Source organism: Sminthopsis crassicaudata, chromosome 4 (genome assembly GCF_048593235.1).
Source record: "Sminthopsis crassicaudata isolate SCR6 chromosome 4, ASM4859323v1, whole genome shotgun sequence".
In the NCBI taxonomy this organism is placed as follows: domain Eukaryota; kingdom Metazoa; phylum Chordata; class Mammalia; order Dasyuromorphia; family Dasyuridae; genus Sminthopsis; species Sminthopsis crassicaudata.
Window position 1 is genome coordinate 450,683,678 of NC_133620.1, and position 19,824 is coordinate 450,703,501.

The following is a 19,824-nucleotide window of genomic DNA, read 5'->3' on the forward strand; positions in this document are numbered from 1 at the left end:
AGCCTCTTTGGCTGTTATTTGTTGCCCCAGCCATGGAGAGCTGGTGTGAGAAATGTCTCTAATTTGTTTTAAACACACTTCTCACTCAATCTGCTGCTGTTTTAAGAAGTGTGATCAGTAGCAGAGCTGCTAATGAAATGTCTGAAAGGGCTAGCTAACTGTTACAAATTCACTTCTTGAATTGGGTCCAATGGTGCTTGTTGATGGCATCGCCCCCCCTATGAACAAATGGCTCCATCTTCAAACATTTCAGACTTAGATTGTAGACTCCAAAAGCTGGGTCATCTAGTCTTATTTCATTTTATAGAAGAGGAGATGGAGATTCAGAAAAGGGATGAGGCTCCTTTGTCTGGGGATGGGGGGTAAATCTTTCCCCAGAAAGATTCTAAATACTTAGATCTTTTCCCTTCAAAAATCTATGCATGGAGGCAGCCAGATGATACAGTGGATAGTGAACCAGCCCTGAAGTCAGGAGGACCTGAGTTCAAATCCAGCCTCAGACACGTAATGCTTAACAATTACTAGTTGTGTGACCTTAGGCAAGTCACAACTCTAATTGCCTCTCTCTCTCACACACACAATACAAAAATTCTATGGATAATATTTTTTTCAAAGTAAAGGTCCAGACTCTTTGTACTCATGGTCCAGGCTTCTGACATCTGAAGGTAATATTGTAACGGCCAGCCAGCTTACTACCTAAGTCACAGGAAACACTAGAAATTACTTCCTTATGGGGGTTATTGTCAAGTCATTGACTCAGAGCACTATAGCTCTCAAGCTGGAAAGAGTCTCAAAGGCCATTGAGTCCAGCCCTTTCATTTAACCAATAAGGAAATAGAGGCACAGATTATGCAGCATGCCTATGGTCACACAATTAGTATGGAGTACAAGGTTATAGAGCTGAAAAGATCTCTGAGATCACTGAATCCCACACCTTGCAGAGAAGGAAGCAGAGAGCAAGAAAATGAGCAGGGCTTTAGGGTCTCACCATCGGATAATTAACTGAAAGAACAGAGGATATTCAGAGAAGACTTAAGGAGGACATGATGATTTTCTTCAATCATTTGAAGGCTTGTCACATGGAAGAGGGATTTGACTTTTTCTACTTGGTCTGAGAAGAAAATATCAAGATGGGCTGGATGGAAATTTCAATTTAGATTGATGTAAGGAAATATTTTCTAGCAAGGGAAGCAGATTAGAAGGTATGTTTTGGAGTGGATTGTCTTCATTGGAAGACTTGAATTAAAGGCTGGATGACCATGTGCTGGGCATTTCCTAGAGAGAATTCTCTAGGCCTCTATGGTCCTTTCCAATTCTGAGATTCTGTGACTCTGATCTGACCTCTTTCTGAAAGAAAAAGATAGGTAGAATCACAGAAGTCCAAAGCTGGAAGGACAACCCAACTTCTCTAATCTTATGAGAGAGGAAACCGGGGTTCACACAGGTTACAGGATTTGTCCATAGCTTGAGCTGCTCAATAGAGGTAGTCCAAGACAATATCCCCATTTCGAGATGAAAAAGGAGTCTGAATTATTTTCATCTGTTGCTATTGATTCTCTCAAGGATATGAAAGCTCTTTGAAAGCAAAGGTATTATACTATTGAGGAAAAAAAAAGAAAGCAAAGGAACAGGGAGAAAGAAAGTATTTTTATCATTGTCTTATTCAAAACCAGGGGAGGCAGAGAGAATTAGCTGATCTATAGAGCAATGATCTAGAAAGCCAACATTTGCAGTTCAGCTCCATTCCTAGCTAGTTGGATAACCTTGGACAGTACTTTTCAACTTTCTGGGGCACAGTTTTCTCATCTCTAAAACAAAAGAAGAAGTCTTTCCTCTAAAGTGACATCATGACAGGTCAATCAGTCAGTCAACAAGTATTTATTAAGCATCCACTCTGTGCCAGACACTGTGTTAAATGTTGGGCATGCAAAGAAAGGAAAAAACAGACTTTATTCTCCAGAAATTCACAGTCTAATAACATTGATGAAATATTAGCTTCAGAACATTTCAGGTCATTATTCAACCTGGCATGGTGCATGGAATGCTGGTCTTGTAGCCAAGAAAGCCCAGGGTTCAGATCCTACCACAGAGGCTTGTTACCAATGTGAGCAAGTTACTTGCCCTCCCCGGGCTTCTGTTGAGATTGGACCAGATGGGTTCTAAGGTCCTTTCCAGCTCTGGATCTATGATCCAATAAGGTACACGTCCTGGGGGCTGAGGGGAAAGCTGTACCATTTCCTTCCCTGAGAGGATGAAGCCACAGTGACCTAAGCCCCTGGGATTCCTGACCAGGGAATCTGCCAGGTGTTTGATTGGAGTGTGGGACTGGACCACAATGCTTTATTTGGGAGGTTCTCCAGCATGTTTTCAACAGCCCTTTTGGTGTCTTCATAGACACCAGACAAAAACCTTAGGGTAGGACTTATTCCCAATAGCTGCTAGTCTTTCCCTTATCTATTCATCTTCCACTTGCTCTGTCCATATCTCTCATATTCTTAGAGAGGTGTCATCTCCCTTAAGAGAACATAAACTCCTTCAGGGCAGGGATTGTGTTTCTGCTTTTCTTTAAGTCTGGTACATAGTACATGTTGAAAAGAGAAGGGGAATGTTTATCCTGGTAATGACAGAGAACACCCCACAAATGCCTGACTTACTTGGAAACTATGCAGCACGGCCACGTTGATCTCAATCACTGCCCTGTCCTTCCAGAGGGAAGCCAACTTGTGTGTTTCCAGACCCATCCTCCTTCCAACTTCCTGCAGGAAGGCAACAGGACAGGGGCTGGTCAATCATTTATGTCAAAGAGATTAAAGAAAAAGAAAAGAAGTCCATATACACAAAAAGCATCACTAGCATCTCTTTGGGGACTGTCAAAGGACTGAAAAGGAAGGGTTCTCCATGAATTGGGGAATGGTTGAATAAATTATGGTATATGAAGGTAATGGAGCATTATTATTTCCATAAGAAATGACAAAAGAGACAGATTCAGGGAAATTTGGGAAGAGTTACATGAACTGATGCAGAGCTAAGTGAGCAGAATCCAGAGTACAATTTAGACAATAACCAAGCTAAAATGAACAGTCTTGGAAGACAAGCACTCTGACCAACATATTGATGCACCATGATTCCAGAGGGCCAGTGATGAAGAATACTGTCCATCTCTAGACAGAGAAGAGACAGATTCATCATGCAGAATGCGATACATATTTGTGGTCATGGCCAACATGGGAATTTGTTTGGCTTGGCCATGCATGTTTATTACAGGGGTTTTGTTTATTATTTTTCCTTTTTCTTTTCTTTCTATTAGGGATATTGCAAACTCTTTCTTACCTCCAGGATATTGTACCTCTGGACATCACAGAAATCTCGGACACCAATCTCGGTTCCCATGTACCAGCCATTGAATGGGCACCCAGGGAACTCAAGGCCGCCCACTTCCAGGAGCATGTTGGCTACAGCAGGTAGAGCATACCACTTCAGATCCAGCTCCTTGAACCACTCATACCTAAAGAAGAAGGAGGGGAGGTTGCAATTGAGGGCCCATGAAGAACATTGAATTGGGAACCAGAGGACCTAGCTTCAAACATTGCTTTCTCTCAGTGCAAACCCAGGTAAGTTACTTCCCTTCCCCTCCTCTGGACCTCTGTTTCTTCATCTGTAAACTTAGGAAGTGGGATTAGATAATTTAGGGAGAAGATATAGACTAATGGGGAAAGTCCTAATTCAGAAACTTAAGTTCAAATTTCAGCACTGCAATGTGTTTCTTATCTGGGTAAAACATTTAACCTTTCTGTGCCTCAATTTCCCCATCTGTAAAATAAGGGGGTTTGATCTATGATCTCTAAGTTTCCTATGATCCTATGCCATTTCTTTTTGGGAAGAAACACTTTCAGAAGGACACAACCAATAAACTCTGTCTTTTGGCCAGAGAAGCAATGTAGGGCAGAGCCAGAGCTCTGGACCTACATTCAAGAAGAAATAAATTTGAATCCAGTCCTATGACATCCTCTTTAGACTCTGAGCCTCTAGGGACAGGAATTATTTGTGCCTTTCTTTGTATCCCTAGTGTTTAGTATAATCACCGGCACAAATAGGTGCTTAATAAACGTTAGTTGACTTGACTATTACTTAGTTCTGTGACTTTAAGCAAACTCCTGACCATTAACTTCCTTATCTATAAAATGGAGATAAAAATAATAGAAACTGATAAGTACAGGATAGGGAAAAAGCACATGATATAAAGTCATTTCATTTAAGGTGATTTTTTTTCCAAAGGGGGAGAGGGAAAAGAAGAGAAAATAAATGTTTTTTAAGTAGAAATCATATATATATATGTATATGTATATATACGTATATATACATACATATACATATATACATATATATGTATATATATATATTTAAAATTGCAAGGTTTGGGGTCAAAACGACTATATTCAAATCCTGGCTTTGCTACTCTTTATGTGACTCTGGTAAAGTCCTTTAACAATTTTTCTGGATTTCAATTTCCTCATCTATAACATGAGGGGATTAGACCAGATTCCTTCAGTAACTCTTTAATCACATGATTTAAAAAAAAATCTCTAAATCTATGATATTCTCATCCTGTGACTTGGAATACTTACCTCAGAGTACCTGAGTTACATAAAAGGTACATAAAATCTTTGTACTATATAAACATTTACTGTTATTAAGCTCAGGCCAGGAAATTTTAGCTGCCTTAGGGAAATTGAGATGACAAGGTAGCTTCTGGCCATGTACCTGATCACCCAAGCAGGGACTTTAATGGGACAATGGAGAGGGGTTTTCCAAGTTGGTCCCTGAGACTGGACCCTCATTGGATCTTAGGGTAAAGAAGAGTAGGCAGATACTCCCCATATTGGCATCCTGGGGGAAAATCCTAGTCACTCTCACCCTGGTAACAGCTCTAAGAGGATCTGCAGCCCCAGTTTGGGTTCCTGGAAGACTAAATGTGAAGAAAAGTGTCTCCAAGAGTTGCTTAGAGAGGGGATCCAGGACAGGGTGGCAGGTGGAGCAACAGAAGCCATTCTCTAACGCTTCCTCATCTTCCTCTCCTCCCTCATACATCAACACACTTTCATATGTTTTCATTCCAAGATGAAAGCGCATAGTTGCTAGAGAAGGTAACTGCGATATGGCAATGTATGAAAGGAATTCCTTCTTGGCTTTCATTAGATGTCATTTCAGCTTTAGGGGAAAATCAGTGCGAGGTGCTTTGGGGGCAAAGACTCACAGCCTATAAATGTGTACCGGTGGGGGATGGGGATGCAGTAAAGACCAGACTTCCACTCTGCCCAACCCACTTACTTGGGATGTTCTATAGACACCTCGAGGACAAGGTCTTTCGGGATCTCAAAGACCTCTGGGTCCTGGCCATTGGCTTGTAACACGAGAGGCAAGATATCAAAGCGGCCATATTTGGGCACCCATCCCAGGTCTATACACAGCTGGAGAGTGAGAGAACAATAAGGTGATTGACATTGGTGGTGATTGGGCATTGAGACTCCTTTGGGGCCCTCTTGCTGCTCGTTCCGGGATCTCCCACCCTTGGCCCCCATCCATTGGATTTCCCACCTGGAGTCGGACTGGCATGTACACACCTGGGTGAACTCAATGCTGGCAGCATCCCCCACGATGGAACCGTCTGGCATCTGATAACCAGCATATCGAAGGAGCTGAGCATTCCAGACCCGAAAGTCATGTTTCCCGTCACTCCGCTGAGGGAAGAGGGTAATGGCTGACCTGCTCAGGGAAAAGGGAGAATGCTTGCATGGCGTAAGTAGTATTGGTCTCCAGTCAGATCCCCTGCAAACTGATGTAACTAATGTCAGAAAGATAGATCAATCAAGAGGAGAATGGTCCTTCTTTTCCTTCCTTTACTCAATGACAAAAAAGAAAATGAGTTCTACTTGAGAGTTTGAGGTTTGGGAAGGATGCAACAAAAGGAGGAAGCAGTAATAGCTTTCTTGAAAACTCAACCCCATGGGTTGCCTTCCTCAGCTTTTGCCTTTTTGTGATGCTTGTCCTACTCTGTTTTCCAATAGGGATCCTAGATAGATCTGATGCTGAAGGTGATCTTAAAGTTCATCCAGTCTTACCACCTCACTTTACAGGTAAAGAAACTGAGGTCCATCTAATATCAAAGTCATTTAATACATCCTTCAGAGTTGGATCACAAATCAAGATCCACTCCTTACTTAGCCAACATTCCTTCTGCCATGTCATTTAATCAATCAATAAGCATTTATTAAACAACTGCGATGTACCAGCCACTGTGCTAGGCTCTGGGCAGACAAAGATAAAAATGAAACATGTCCTGCCCTCAGGGAACTTAAATCCTACGAGGGAGACAAACATATAAGTATATGCGGAAGAAGAATTAAAACTAAATACAAATTAGTTTAGGAACAGCAGGCACTTGTGGATGGGGACAGCCACATAATGAGAAGATTGGATGAGATCATTTTATATTTTCATAGGGTCATAGATTCAGAGCTGGAAGTGGTCATCTAGTTCCCAGTTTCTTAAACTGTAATTTGCAACACCATAAGAGTCTCATAACGGAATGGGGGGTGTCATGAAATTATGATTTATTGTCAATAAATATTTGATTTGTATACCTATCTATATACCAAGGTCACGTAAAAATTTCTTGGGGGGAAAAGAAGTCTTGAGTGGAAAAAGTTTAAGAAATCCTGATCTAGTTCACTAATTTCTTTTATAAGTATATACATATATATATATATATAAGAAACCTGAATCTTATACAAATGAATTGCCTAAAGTTTTATAGTCAAGAACAGAATTAGGATTTAAATCTGTCTCCTGACACAAAAACTTTTTATTATTCTCTTTTATTCTGTTGCTTCTGCCTCTGTTTTAGTATGACCTCTGCCTCCTTAGCACAGCCACATCACTTCTGGATTCATCAAGGAGCAGAATTTCACCTAGTAACCAACCCTCGGTGCCTTAAAGGTCATTTGAGCCACCTCTTTGCCTTCATTCGGCTGCCAAAATGAGCTTTCTAAAACACAGTCTGACCATGTCACTTCCTCCTCACTAAGTACTAAATGGCTGTCACATCCAGGATCAACTAAAAGATTCTGTTTGTTTGTTTTTAAAGCCCTACATCGTCTGGCTCCCTTTCCCCTTCTCAGTCTGCTTCCATTTACTGCCCTCCACCTACACCCGCCTGGCTGCTCCTTAAACAAGACACTCTTTTTCCAGCCTGTGTTTTCACAGCTGTTCCCACGTGCTTAAAATTCTCCCCCTCCCAACGTTTCCAGATCATAGCTAAATTCTACCTTCTACAAGGAAGTTTTCCTGGTTCCCTTCATGTCAGTACCTTTGCTCTGAAAACACCTTCCATCTACCCTGTACATATGCTATAGGGATGTAGCTGCCAGTCTGTTGGCACCTCATTAGGTTATCAGCTCCTCAAGGGCAGACACTGTTTTTGCTTTTCTTTGTATCCCTTGAATTTAGTGCCTGGTGCATAGTAGGTACACAGTACACAGGAGGTGCATAATAAATGCTTATTGACTCACAGACAGGACTTCAGATGGAAGGAAATTCATCCTTCACTTTCAAACCCACTTCATAGCCACCTCCAGAAGGATATTTTGGGGGCAGCATGGCACCAAGAGGACTGGATTTGAGGTCAGATAACTCAAGGCCAAAGCTTGCCATTGCCACTTAGTACCTCAGGCATCATGTGACTTTCCTCAGTTTCTTCTTCTATTAAAAAAAACTACAGGGTTGGACTAGATGACTTTAAATTTTCCTTCTAGCTTTGAGTCTATGATGATTCTATGTTTAAGAATCCTTGGAATCTTTTAGTCTCGAAATTATTAAATGGAAATCCAAATTACCAGTTGTTTTCTTCCTTCCTCTTTTCTTTCTTTCTTTCTCACTTTCTTTCCCCCCTCTTCTTTCCTCCCTCACTCTTTCCTTCTTTTCTTTTTTCTTCCTCTCTTTCTCACTCTATTTCTCTTTGCTTTCTTTCCTTCACTTCTTCCTCCTTCCCTTTCTTTCTCTTTTTTCTCTCTTTCTTTCTCTCTCTTTTTCTCTCTTACTTTCTTTTATTCTCTTTTTCTCTCTTTCTCTTCCTCCCTCCCTTCCTTCCTTCCTTTCCTCCCTCTCTCCCTCCCTCCCTCCCTCCCTTCCTTCCTTCCTTCCTTCCTTCCTTCCTTCCTTCCTTCCTTCCTTCCTTCCTTCCTTCCTTCCTTCCTTCCTTCCCTTCCTTCCTTCCTTCCTTCCTTCCTTCCTTCCTTCCTTCCTTCCTTCCTTCCTTCCTTCCTTCCTTCCTTCCTTCCTTCCTTCCTTCCTTCCTTCCTTCTTTCCTTCCTTCCTTCCTTCCTTCCTTCCTTCCTTCTTTCCTTCCTTCCTTCCTTCCTTCCTTCCTTCCTCTCAAAGTGATTCCAAACTGTAGAGAGACAAAGAAAACAGACATAGAGATGGCAAATACCAGAGCAAGGCTAATTATCCTCCTTGTGAAATCTTACATTCTTTTCTTTCAATCTTCATTTCCCAGATTACCCTGGGTTACCTTCACAAATATCTCTAATGACTTAAAAGTTGGAGATTACCTGGGAGTTTATGGAAAAGAAGCCTCACCTGATATTTCCATTGTTGGTTGCATAGCGGATGTGCTGACAGATGTGCTCAAACATCTCCTTGGCTGTTGTACATTTCCGAGCATCAAACACCTATGGACCCCACCAAACCCCAAGATCAAGAACATCATCGATAGTATAAATTTGGTTCTCATTCATTTATTGTCAGAATTTAGCAAGTCACCCAAGGTAACTTCAACAACTGTATATTTGTATCAAATCAGGCCACTAATGACTTCCAGAGCAGCAAATGTTTTAAACAGCTGGGAAAATGAAAAACCCTGACTTCCCAGTGCATCCCATCCCATTCCTGATCACTGTCATCCCTTTCTATAGTTCCCCTTAAATAGAAAAATAGACAATATGATGGTCATTGGTATCAGGAAGTCCCTGATGAAGAAACTCTTCCAAATACAGGTCAGCTTTCCTTAGAGGACAGGGAAGATTTAAGTGACTTGCCCAGGATCACACAGCCAGTATATGTCAGTGGCAAGATTTAAAGTCCTATCTTTATGACTTCAAGACTAGCTCTCTACTATATACTATTGTGGCTCCCCTTTTGCATGGTAAGTACTTAATGAATGTTCAATTATTGGACAGATGTTGTAGAGATGGCAGTATTAGTATTATATATTATAAATCAATTAAAAATTGATGTCTACATTAACGAATAGCCAATGACCCATATCTGTCAGCAGTGATGGATGGCATAAATGAATATATAGTCCTTGGGAACAAAGATTTAAAACTCAAAACCTGAGACTATTGACCAACAACCTGTGCAGCTCTGCTCTCTGTCACCACCCAGCTGGTGTGTCCTAGGAAAGTTGCCCCTTCCCCTCCCCTTTGCCTCCCCATCTCATTTTCCCAGGAAGGTCACCTGCAAGTTTGACCACTGGATCCTTCCAATGCACCGAGGGGCATTTCTCCAGGCCTGCTTGGTTGCATAAATGAGCTCATCTTCCGTCAGCTGGTAGGTTCCTGTTGTTTCTATCTCCTTTGTTACTGCTTCCACTCTGGCCAAATGCTGCTCTATTTTTGCCCTACAGGACAGGAAAAGATCAGGAATAGAAACAATAGGAACTGACTTATTTTCCCCCCAGAGATCTGTGATTTCAGCCACATGGGAGAAGTCCCTGTGCAGAAACTCCCTTCACCAATGCAGCTGTGCAACTTGCCTGTAACATAAGTTGTAGAGAGTTGACAAGAGCACTGAGAAATTCAGTAACTAGCCTGTGATCATCAAGTGCTGGGTGTTCAAAGCAGGAGGGGCCCCCATGCTCTCAGTTTCCCAGGCCAGCCTTCTATTCACTATACTGCTCTGCCCCTTGCTAAAAAAATTACTTTTAATTTTAAATAAAATCAATCTAAAAATTAGAAATCAAAGCATGATTTCTAGAATTGGAACCAAAATGTGATTTACAGAGAATTAGCAATCATATTCAATAATGAGTCAATAAAATTTATTATTATTGTTTGGTCATGTCTGATTCTTTATGACCCATTAGGCGTTTCTTGGCAGAGATACTGGAATGGTTTGCCATTTCCTTTTCTGACTCATTTTAAAGATAAGGGAACTTAGACAGACAGGGTTAAATTTCTTGCCCTGGGTCATAAAGCTTTTAAGAATTTGAGGTGGGGGGCAGCTAGGTGGGGAAGTGGATAGAGCACCAGCCTTGAATTCAGGAGGACCCGAGTTCAAATCTGGTCTCAGACATTTAACACTTCTTAGCTGTGTGACCCTGGGCAAGTCACTTAACCCCAGCCTCAGGGGAAAAAAAAAAAAAGAATCTGAGGTGGATTTGAACTCATATCTTCCTGAGTCCAGACCCAGCACTCTACCCACTGCACTACCTGGTAGCTCCAAATATTTATTAAGCACCTACTATGTGCCAGGAACTATGTTAAGTGCTGGGCATACAAAGAAAGGCAAAAGACATTCTCCAGTCTGGAGGAGCTCAGTCTAATGAATCCCATCACCTCAAAACCTACAATATTCAGGAGGTGATTTCCATAAAAATCAAAGTCTATTTTTTCTTTATGTAGTATACAACATTGGTAGGTATTTGTCAGAGCTGGTAGAAAAGGATATAAGGGATCAGCTTATCCAAGCCCTCAGTTTAAAGTCAAGAAATTGAAAATCAGAGAGACAGTGGATGGACAGTGGAAGGAAGCTGAAGAGCCAAGATTTGAATTCAGAGCCTCAGACCCCAAATTCAATATCATTTCCACTCTATGCTAAATTGCAGCTCATTCAAACTTCTCTTTAGAATGGTACAGAGCAATCCCTTCCCAACCCCTCCACTCCTTTTGTCCCCACCACTCAGATCATAAGGTCAAAGGCCTTGGAGTTGCAACCATCTAGTTCAACCCATATTTTTATATTTAGGGAAACTGAGGGCCTACGGAATGAATTGACTTGCTCAAAGTCACATAGAATAATAAGCATAAAGTTAGAATTTGAACTCACATTCCAAGATTAGACAGTCAGTGCTCTTTTCATTGCAGATTTCATGAGGTTTGGGGTAGAAAGGCACTTCAGACATGGAGCTCAACTTCTGCATTTTGCAGATTAAGAAATTGAAGTCCAGGGAAAGTAAATAGTATTAATGACTTTCCCTGAGTCATGAAAGCCTTTGATCACATAGGAAAAAGGAGCAGAGTCAAGATTCGAATTGAGTTCTTCCAAATCCAAGCCCAGGGCTCTAACCACTGAACTACACACCATCTTCCCACAGATTCTCAAGCCTGAGCTCTTGACTTTAAATTCCAAGTGTGAATTAAAAGTTCCTTGAGATGAGCAGCTGCCTCACCTACCTTTGTGCCATCAACCAACAAGGTGCAGAATGTCATCTGTAGATCCCTGTGGCTTTCACAGTGCAGTGAGGAAGGGGCTAGATTTGGAATCAGAGACCCTGATTCTGCCCCATACCAGCTATGTGACTTTAGGCAACTTCCCTCTTCAATTTGTGGCTCTCAGTTTCCTCATCTTAGAGATTGGACCAGCTCATTTCTAAGCTCCTAAATCCATGGCCAAATGACTCTGAGAAATACCAATTGATATTGAATGTAGACCTGGAATTCCCAATAACTTTGTAAGCCAAGTAAAGAAATTTGGGAACTGAGTTCAAATGTTGACTTTACCATTGAGTAAGTCAAAATTCCTGGTCTCAGGTTCCTCATTTGTAAAATTAGAGGGTTAGACTAGATGACCTCAAATACTCCTTTGAGCAATCAACCTATGATGCAATGTCTACACCCTTGACTACACTGTCCCTTAGTTTCAAGAAATACTTAGAAAAGGGATTTGGGTTATTTCAGTTGCTTCCTTATTCAGACATGATTAAGTTTCTCAAAAGAAGGGATTCAGAACTGAAATGCTTCAACACACACACACACACACACACACACACACACACACACATACACACACCATCACAGCAACCTTGAAGTTCCCAATCCTCACACAAAGACACTTGAAATGGCAACAAGGAAAAGTATTTAAAGAACAAAGTCAGTCTTGATTATGGATAGGACAGACAAGGCAGAACAAAATGGTCCTTTAGTCAACAAAGACGGTCTTGACAACCCTCCTTTTCCTCGATAAAAAGGAGGTCAGAGACAAAACACTTGAAAATATTTATCCCAAGGACACAACTGGAACATAGGCTCACAACAGCATGCAACAGGAAATCAACTCCAAAACAGGACTCTTGGAGGACTAATAATATCTTTTCTCCCCACCTCCCCCCCCCTACCCAAACATGACCCAAATCAGACCCGTTGATGGTGGTAATGATACCGAAGGCTAATAGAACATGTCTATTGTCACCCAAAGTTTGCATAAATGGGTGGATGGATAAATAAAAAAAGTATTTATTAAAAACATTCTATGTGCCAAGTACTAAATTCTGACCCAGGGCAGATAATCACTGTTGTCAAGAAACTCACTCCAGTCCTAGAACCTAGGCTATAGCTCAAAGCTGAGGCCTGTGATCCAATTCTTTCCTTCAGAGATGAGGAAATTAAGACCTGTAGAGACAAGAATTCTTGCCTCACGTCTTCATGCCTGCTCATATGGAATGATAGAGGGGTCCATACTGCGATCTCTTCCTCAACATTTCTCCTTATATCATAAGGAGGATTCTGGCTGTCTGTTTATCATCTCTTACCACAATCATTATTATTATTGTTATTAATAATAGCTATTATTGTCCTATCTTTGCGTATCATGTACACTTTTCAAAATGCTAATACCTAGGTCATATTGGTCAAAAGGGTCACAGACCTAGAGATGGAAGGAGCCCAGAAACCATATAGTCTGACAACCTCATTTTCAGAAGGGGAAACTGAGGCCCAAATTGATTAAGTGATGCCCAAGGAAGTAAGTAAATCAACAGGAGTCTGAACCTCTGAACTCCTTAAACCTTCAAACAGCATTTTTTCCACTGTACCATACTAACTCCATCTTAATTGATCTTTTCTCTACTAAAGATTTCAAAATATTAGATAAGATCTATACTTTCCCCAGACTTATGGGTTCTTGTCCTGACTCAGCCACTTACTTTCTCTGGGATCTTAGGTCAGTTTTTTTTCCTCTGTTAAATGAAAGAGTTGAACAACATGACCTCAATATTCCATCCAATTCTGATAGCCGATGATAGCTTGGGAGTGAAGGGAGCAAAGGATTATAATGTTCATTTTATAGACAGGAAAACTGAGGGCCAGAAAAACACTAATGCTGTCCAGTGTAAAATGGTGAACCAGGGTTCCTGAATCCCAAGAAACAGTGTACTTCTAGAATCCAGACAGAAGAAAGATGCAGCCAATCATCAATCAATCCATTTGAGTGGCTTTTGCAATAGTGGGCAGGAGCTGTGCTACATTAGTTACATTTTTTTTACCCATCCCCCTTCTGGGGATCCAAGATATGACCACATAACTGCCTTTTTCCTCTGATAAATTCACTAGCTTGTGCTGGCCATTGACCACCTGGGCTTAGACTTCATAATAATCCACATTAGCCTTAACCTGCTGAAGAAAGACTAGAAGGATCTCCTCCTGCAGACAGGAAGGTTAGGGAGGGAAAATCTCTATGGATGAAATACAAAGCAGCTAGGGGATGCCATAGTACACAGTGCCAGGCCTGTAGCCAGGAAGACTCAACTTTCTGTGTTCAAAGCTGGCCTCAGATATAGACTGGCTGTGTGACCCTGGGCAAGTCACTCTACCCTGCTTGCCTCAGTTTCCTCATTTGTAAAATGAGCTGGAGGAGGAAATTGCACCCCACTCCAATATCTTTGCCAAAAACACACACACAACACAACAACACACACACACACACAACAAAAGCTCAAATGAGGTCATGAAGATTCAGACACAACTGAAATGATTAAACAGCAAGAAAAGGAACAAATCTTAAGATGCAAAGTGATCTTTGGTCACTAAGGAAGCTGAAAATCTACAGAATATTACAGAAAATTTTCAGGGAGGAAAAATGGGTCCGTGAAAAGAACACTGAATTTGTCTATTCCAATTCTGCCTTTTACTTCCTGGGTGATCTAGGGCAACAAATCACTTCACTTGGGCCTCATCTACCAAAGAAGAAGCGGGTTGAACTTGATGCTAATAAGTTTTTTTCCAACTCTAAATCTGTAATTTAGATCTTGTAAAGACCATGACCTTGTAATTCTGACTTAGTCCAGTTCATTCAGTTTTGGCACTAGAGCTTTTTGAGTTTTGTGGGGAAATACAGTACTGTTTGGGCTGATGAGCTCCTTGACTACCTTCTGTGCCAAGTACAGGGCAGGCACCGGATGAGTCAATAAGTCAGTGAATGATCTCTCCTAAACATAAACACACACACACACACACACAAGGAAGGGGGGCAGCTGGAAAGGGAAATAGTCTCACTCTTTGAAGGAGCCATAATACTGGTTGACAAAGTCGATGGCTTGAGGTAGCAGTTCTTCTGGAGGGATCGCTCTGTCTCTAGTCCCTTTTGTCATACTCTTAGGGGTCATTATTGACCCTTGACAAGCCTTGGACTTGCAATCAATATCCTGGAAAAAAAAAGATTGGAAGGAAGATCATATATGTAGAGTTGGGAAGGACCCCAGTGCCCATCCCTCCAGTGATCTCATGTTACAAATGAGGAAAATGAAACACAAAGTAATGATCCTATAGCTAATAAATGTCTGATCAATCAGTCAATCTTTGCTTATTCACTCCACTGTGCCTTTACTGGACTCTCTGCTCTTTTCTCCTAACATCAAGATTTTCTCCTTTGCTGCCTTCCAGGGCATTCCTTAGCCCCACCCAATTCAACAGCCTCCCTTCCTCTCTGTAAATCCTCCCCCCTCCACCACAGATTGTCTCCAACTGATAATAATAAGAGTAATAATAGCTAGCATTTATTTAGCATTTGAAGATTTACAAAGCATTTTGCCAATATTAGCTCATTTGATCTTCACAACAACCATAGGAGGGAGGTATATTATTATCCCCATTTTACAGATAAGGAAACTGAGGCAGATTGTGCTTTAGTGACTAGTCCATAGAAGTGCCTTAAGCTGGATTTGAAATCTGCCCACTGAAATCTAGCTAACACAACTAAAAGGATACAAGGTGCTTCTATCACTCTGGGCCCTTGAGATACAAGATGATATAGTGGAAAGGGTGCCAGTTTTGGAGTCAGCGAAACTGGGTTGGAATCCTAGCCCTTCTACTTACTCTGTTATCTTGGGCAAGTCATTTAACTTATCTGAGCCTCAGTTTCCTCATCTGCAAAATGAGGCCTTTGTACTGGGGAACCTGAATTTCCTTAGAGTTTAAGAGCTAGGATCCTCATACAGTCACTCAATTCATCTTTTGGACAGCCTCAGGCTCAGAATAGACATGAACCCACTCCTTATTTAGTGCCTACAGTTGAACTACTTTCTCATTTTCAAATGGTCTTATTGAAGCCCTTACATTCTCTTTCTTGCTTCCCAGCCTGTTTGTGCATGTGGGACGCAGAGGACCCTAAAGATGATTTAAAGTAAACTTCAACAGGAATAAAAATGTACTGGGAAGGAAAAAAAATAATTACCTGCAATCCAACAACCTGGAGTTTATCTCAAATTCTGGATTATTCATCCCCATCAGTACAGTTCTTTGAGATATGCTAATTAACATTTGTTCCATTCTTTAACTGATTATGAGCTATAATTGTCTACTGATATTCTGGTTGTTTGCAACAGGTTAAAAACCTGTTAAAAGCCATAAGCTCTCAAGGGATCAGGTCTGTTTTGCTGCCTTTGGGATAGGAGACTCTCCTCGACTTCCTTTCAAGAAGATTGGTTGAAAGTCTTGGGCTCCTTACTCACCAGTTTGGCTTTGTGATGTAGAGTGTCTTGGAATGTCATTCCATTGCCCCAATTTTTAACCCTCACGTGCCTTGGACAGCCTGATATGGGACCGATCCCCTTGACCTGGGGTTCAGGAGGCTTCTAGACAGAAGGAAAGAAGGTGACAGGTCAGTGAGAGCTTAGCAAGCATCTTCCATCTAATAATAAGATCCAAGTATCCTAGGGTAGAAGCTGGTCAGTGATTAGGAATCACATTAATGACTAATTTTCAAGAAACCCTTTCCCCTTACTTTATCTTGATAGTAATAGGGATAGAAGCAGCATACAGAGTGAATTCAAGTTTCATGTGACATCTTCTCTTCCCTTGAAGCTTTAGGCCACCTGTCCTAAATCTACTTAAGACCTCCAGATCCTTGGGATCCAAGATGGCCAAACCAAACGCTTCATTAAATGATCCAAAGGAACAAAGATTCAAGAAATTGACCTAATAGCCAGATGGTTTAGTACTGAGACTGGAATTAAGGAAGACACTCAAGATTCTTAATGGACTGTTTTCCTACACTCTATAAGTAGGAGTGCTACTTAGGGGGATGTTTTACCAAAAGAAATGGCCATGGATGACTACCATCAAATTCAGAGATGCTATGTCTAGTATCCCAAAGGGCATGCTATTATGTCCCAGGCGTCTCTAGAGTAAAGTATCAGGTAATATGTACCTTGGATAAGGAGTGGGTTAAGGGTTGTGACCTCCTTCACTGACCTTTTCTTCCACCAAAGTTGTTTGTTGCTGCTCATTTCGAGGTTTACTCAGGCTGTGAGACTTAACATCATCCTCTGTCAGTGAACTGTGAAAGCAATGATGGTAATAATAATGAAGATAATAATAACAATAATAGTGATAATAATAATAGTTGGAGCTGACATTTATATAGTGCTTTATAGTTTACAAAGAGTCATCCCGATTGCTTTGGTATTAGCTCTATCACTTTACAAATAAGGAAGGTGAAATTTAGTGATGTGGCCACCACCATTGGACATTGAGGACAGCTAGATGGCATAGTGGAAAAAGTGCTGGAGATGGGAAAACCTGAGTTTAAATCTTGCCTCATTCACTTACAACCTGTGTGATATTGAGCAAGTCACTTTATCTTGGTCTGTTTGCAATTCGTTATCTATAAAATGAATGGGTTAAGCTGGCAGGTCTCCTTCATCTCCAGATTTATGATCCTAGAATCCAGGTCTCTCATTCTGGGTCCAGCATTTTTTTTTTACTACAATAGGCAGGATTATCTACGTATCTGGAAGGAAACTTAGGGACCCTTGAGTCTAATTTCTTATTTCAAAAGGAGAAGACAGATCCAGAGAGCTAAAGTGACTTACTCACCCTAATACAATAGAGTGCTAGATGAGACTCCTGAGGGATCTGATGTAAGTGACTATGAAGATTCCTTCCAGCTCTACAGCTGTGATCCTGAGGTCTACTCCAACTTCTTCATATCACAGAAGGAGAAACTGAGCCTCAGAGAAGTTAAGTAGTTTATCTGCTTGTGGCAGAGCTGAGACTAGGACTCAGTCAATTGTCAATAAACAAATGTTAATTTTCTGCAATGTGCACAGAACTGTGCTAAGTACTAGGGATACAAACACTAAAAAACAAAAACTAGTCTCTTCCTCGAGAAGCTTACACCCTAATAAGATTTCACTCTTCTCTAATGCAATATTGATAAAAGGGGGAAGGAAGAAAAAGAGAGGAAGACAACCAAACCCAGTGGACAAAATTGATAATCACAAAGTGCCAAGTGGCATAGTAAGGGGGAAAAAACCCAAACAAAAAAAAACCCCAAATATCCAAGCCCAGGGTTCATATTGTACCTCTGATTCTCACTTCATTTTACTTGGGTCTCATCTATAAAATGAGTAGATTGAAATAAATGTTCTCTGAAACCTTTTCCAGGTCTTAAAGTCTATGATCCTATGAAGTCTAGACTTTTTGAATAATCCATTCTCCATTATTGTGGCTAGTTAAGAACTGCCTCTATCTGCCTAATTGGTTGTGGGAGAGAATCCTCTATCTGTCTGCTCAGCTGACTGTTTTATAAGACTCACCTTAAAAACATTTCAAAATCTCAAGCATTACCCAAGAGTTTAATTTGACCAGGCATTCCCCACGTAACACATTTCTTATTCATTGAAATAATGACAATAGCAATCATAATCCAATGACGTTCTACAATATTTCATCATGATATGGAGTTGACCTTGACTTCCCAAAGGCTAGAATAATAATAATATTCTTATTTCAACATCTCAAGGATCTGTAATTTTGTCAGTACATATGGGTACTCTACCTATCAAAATAATTTCCAACTTCTTAATGACTTGGTAAACAATCTTAGCAAGTTGCCATGATTAAAAAAATATCACCCTGGGGAAGAGCTTCTCAGAACTTAGCTAAAATGGCTTCCAAAGGACAGGCAATTTAGGAGTAGCTCTGCATCGGAAGCATTTCTAGCATGGGATGACTCTAGATGAGGCTCAGGCTGAGCTTAAAGACATCAAGACCCTCAGTTATCGCCATACCAATGGGAAGAAATGTGGAGTATTCTAATACTCTTAGTATTGGACTTGGAATCAAAAGCCTAGGCTTAAATCCAACTCTGCTATTTAGCTGTGAAAAAAGGAAGAAAGAGGCGAAAGGAATGAAACCCAATGGACAGAAAAATTAGTCCCAAGGCACCAAGTGACAGAATGTGAAGAATTCACATTCAAATCCTGTCTATCTTTTTATACATATATGTGTGTAATCTATACCTATACATGTTTATAGATATACACTCAATATATATTTTAAATATATGTGTGTAATATATATTTCATGTTACATATTCCAAAGATGGATATATTCTTGTCCTTTCCATTAAAATGTAAGCTTCTTGAAGTAGGAAACAGTAGGACAGATTTCAATATTTCAATATTTAATATATGGATTTTTAGTGCCCAACAGAGAACCTGATACATAGTAGGCATTTAATAAATGCTTATTGACTGATTGGATGATTTATGAAGATCAACGGTTGTGAATAACCTATTGAGAGAAAACCTAGACCAATGAAATCAGAGACCTTTGGAAATATCAGAATAATCACAATATTAGCTGATATTTAGCAATCAATTAATCATGTATTTTATATGAGGGATTCATAATCTAGAGGACCTTGAACTTGTTTTTTTTTCCTTTTTTTAATATTGCAATTTTATTTATTTACTTTATTGCTTTATTGCAATGAAACCTTTTCCTTCTAAATTCTACATGTTTTCTGTTATGTTTTTAAAAATTTGATTCTGAGAAGGGGTCCATAAGCTTTCCCAAATTGCTGGCCAAAGGGTCCATAGCTCACAAAAGGTTAAGGGCTCTAAATCTATATAGTGAATTGCAAATTACAAATTCCTCCTTCCTAAGAAATCTAAACAGTCTTCACCAGATTTTTTTTTTCTTTTCAACTTTTTCAAAGAAGGAAATAAAATTGGTAGGGCATGACCTGTTTTTTTTTTTTTTAATGACATATATATATATGTACACATATAATTTTTATTTATTTATTTTTGTCTTATTCCACAAACTAAAAATAAAATAAATACAAAATTTTTAAAAATTGATATATTTGTTTTCTAATGTCATATCAATTTTGGAAAATCCATCTTCTTTTCCTTTATTTGCCTTTGAATAAAAGTGCTTTTTTTTTTTTTTTTTTTTTTTTTTTTAAGGAAAGCAGTTCTGCAAAACCAACCAGTACACATTGATTGAGACTGATCATAGAGAAAATATTGCACATCCAACA

General features: G+C 40.2%; 1 protein-coding gene across 8 annotated transcripts in view; it reads right to left on the bottom strand.

The window, feature by feature from the left end:
• NOS2 (nitric oxide synthase 2) overlaps positions 1–19,824 on the bottom strand; it is a 99,755-nt gene that overhangs the window by 19,467 nt on the left and 60,464 nt on the right. For 7 of the 8 annotated variants that reach the window (XM_074263666.1, XM_074263669.1, XM_074263670.1 and 4 more), the window contains 9 exons: positions 16,746–16,830; positions 16,004–16,126; positions 14,550–14,698; positions 9,517–9,679; positions 8,638–8,729; positions 5,622–5,763; positions 5,329–5,468; positions 3,331–3,505; positions 2,655–2,756 (listed from right to left, as the gene is read on the bottom strand). In XM_074263666.1, coding sequence (XP_074119767.1) covers positions 2,655–2,756; positions 3,331–3,505; positions 5,329–5,468; positions 5,622–5,763; positions 8,638–8,729; positions 9,517–9,679; positions 14,550–14,698; positions 16,004–16,042 — 1,002 coding nt within the window. In that variant the 5' untranslated portion in view covers positions 16,043–16,126; positions 16,746–16,830. The remainder of the gene's footprint in view (positions 1–2,654; positions 2,757–3,330; positions 3,506–5,328; positions 5,469–5,621; positions 5,764–8,637; positions 8,730–9,516; positions 9,680–14,549; positions 14,699–16,003; positions 16,127–16,745; positions 16,831–19,824) is intronic. The other variant, XM_074263665.1, reaches the window with a different exon arrangement.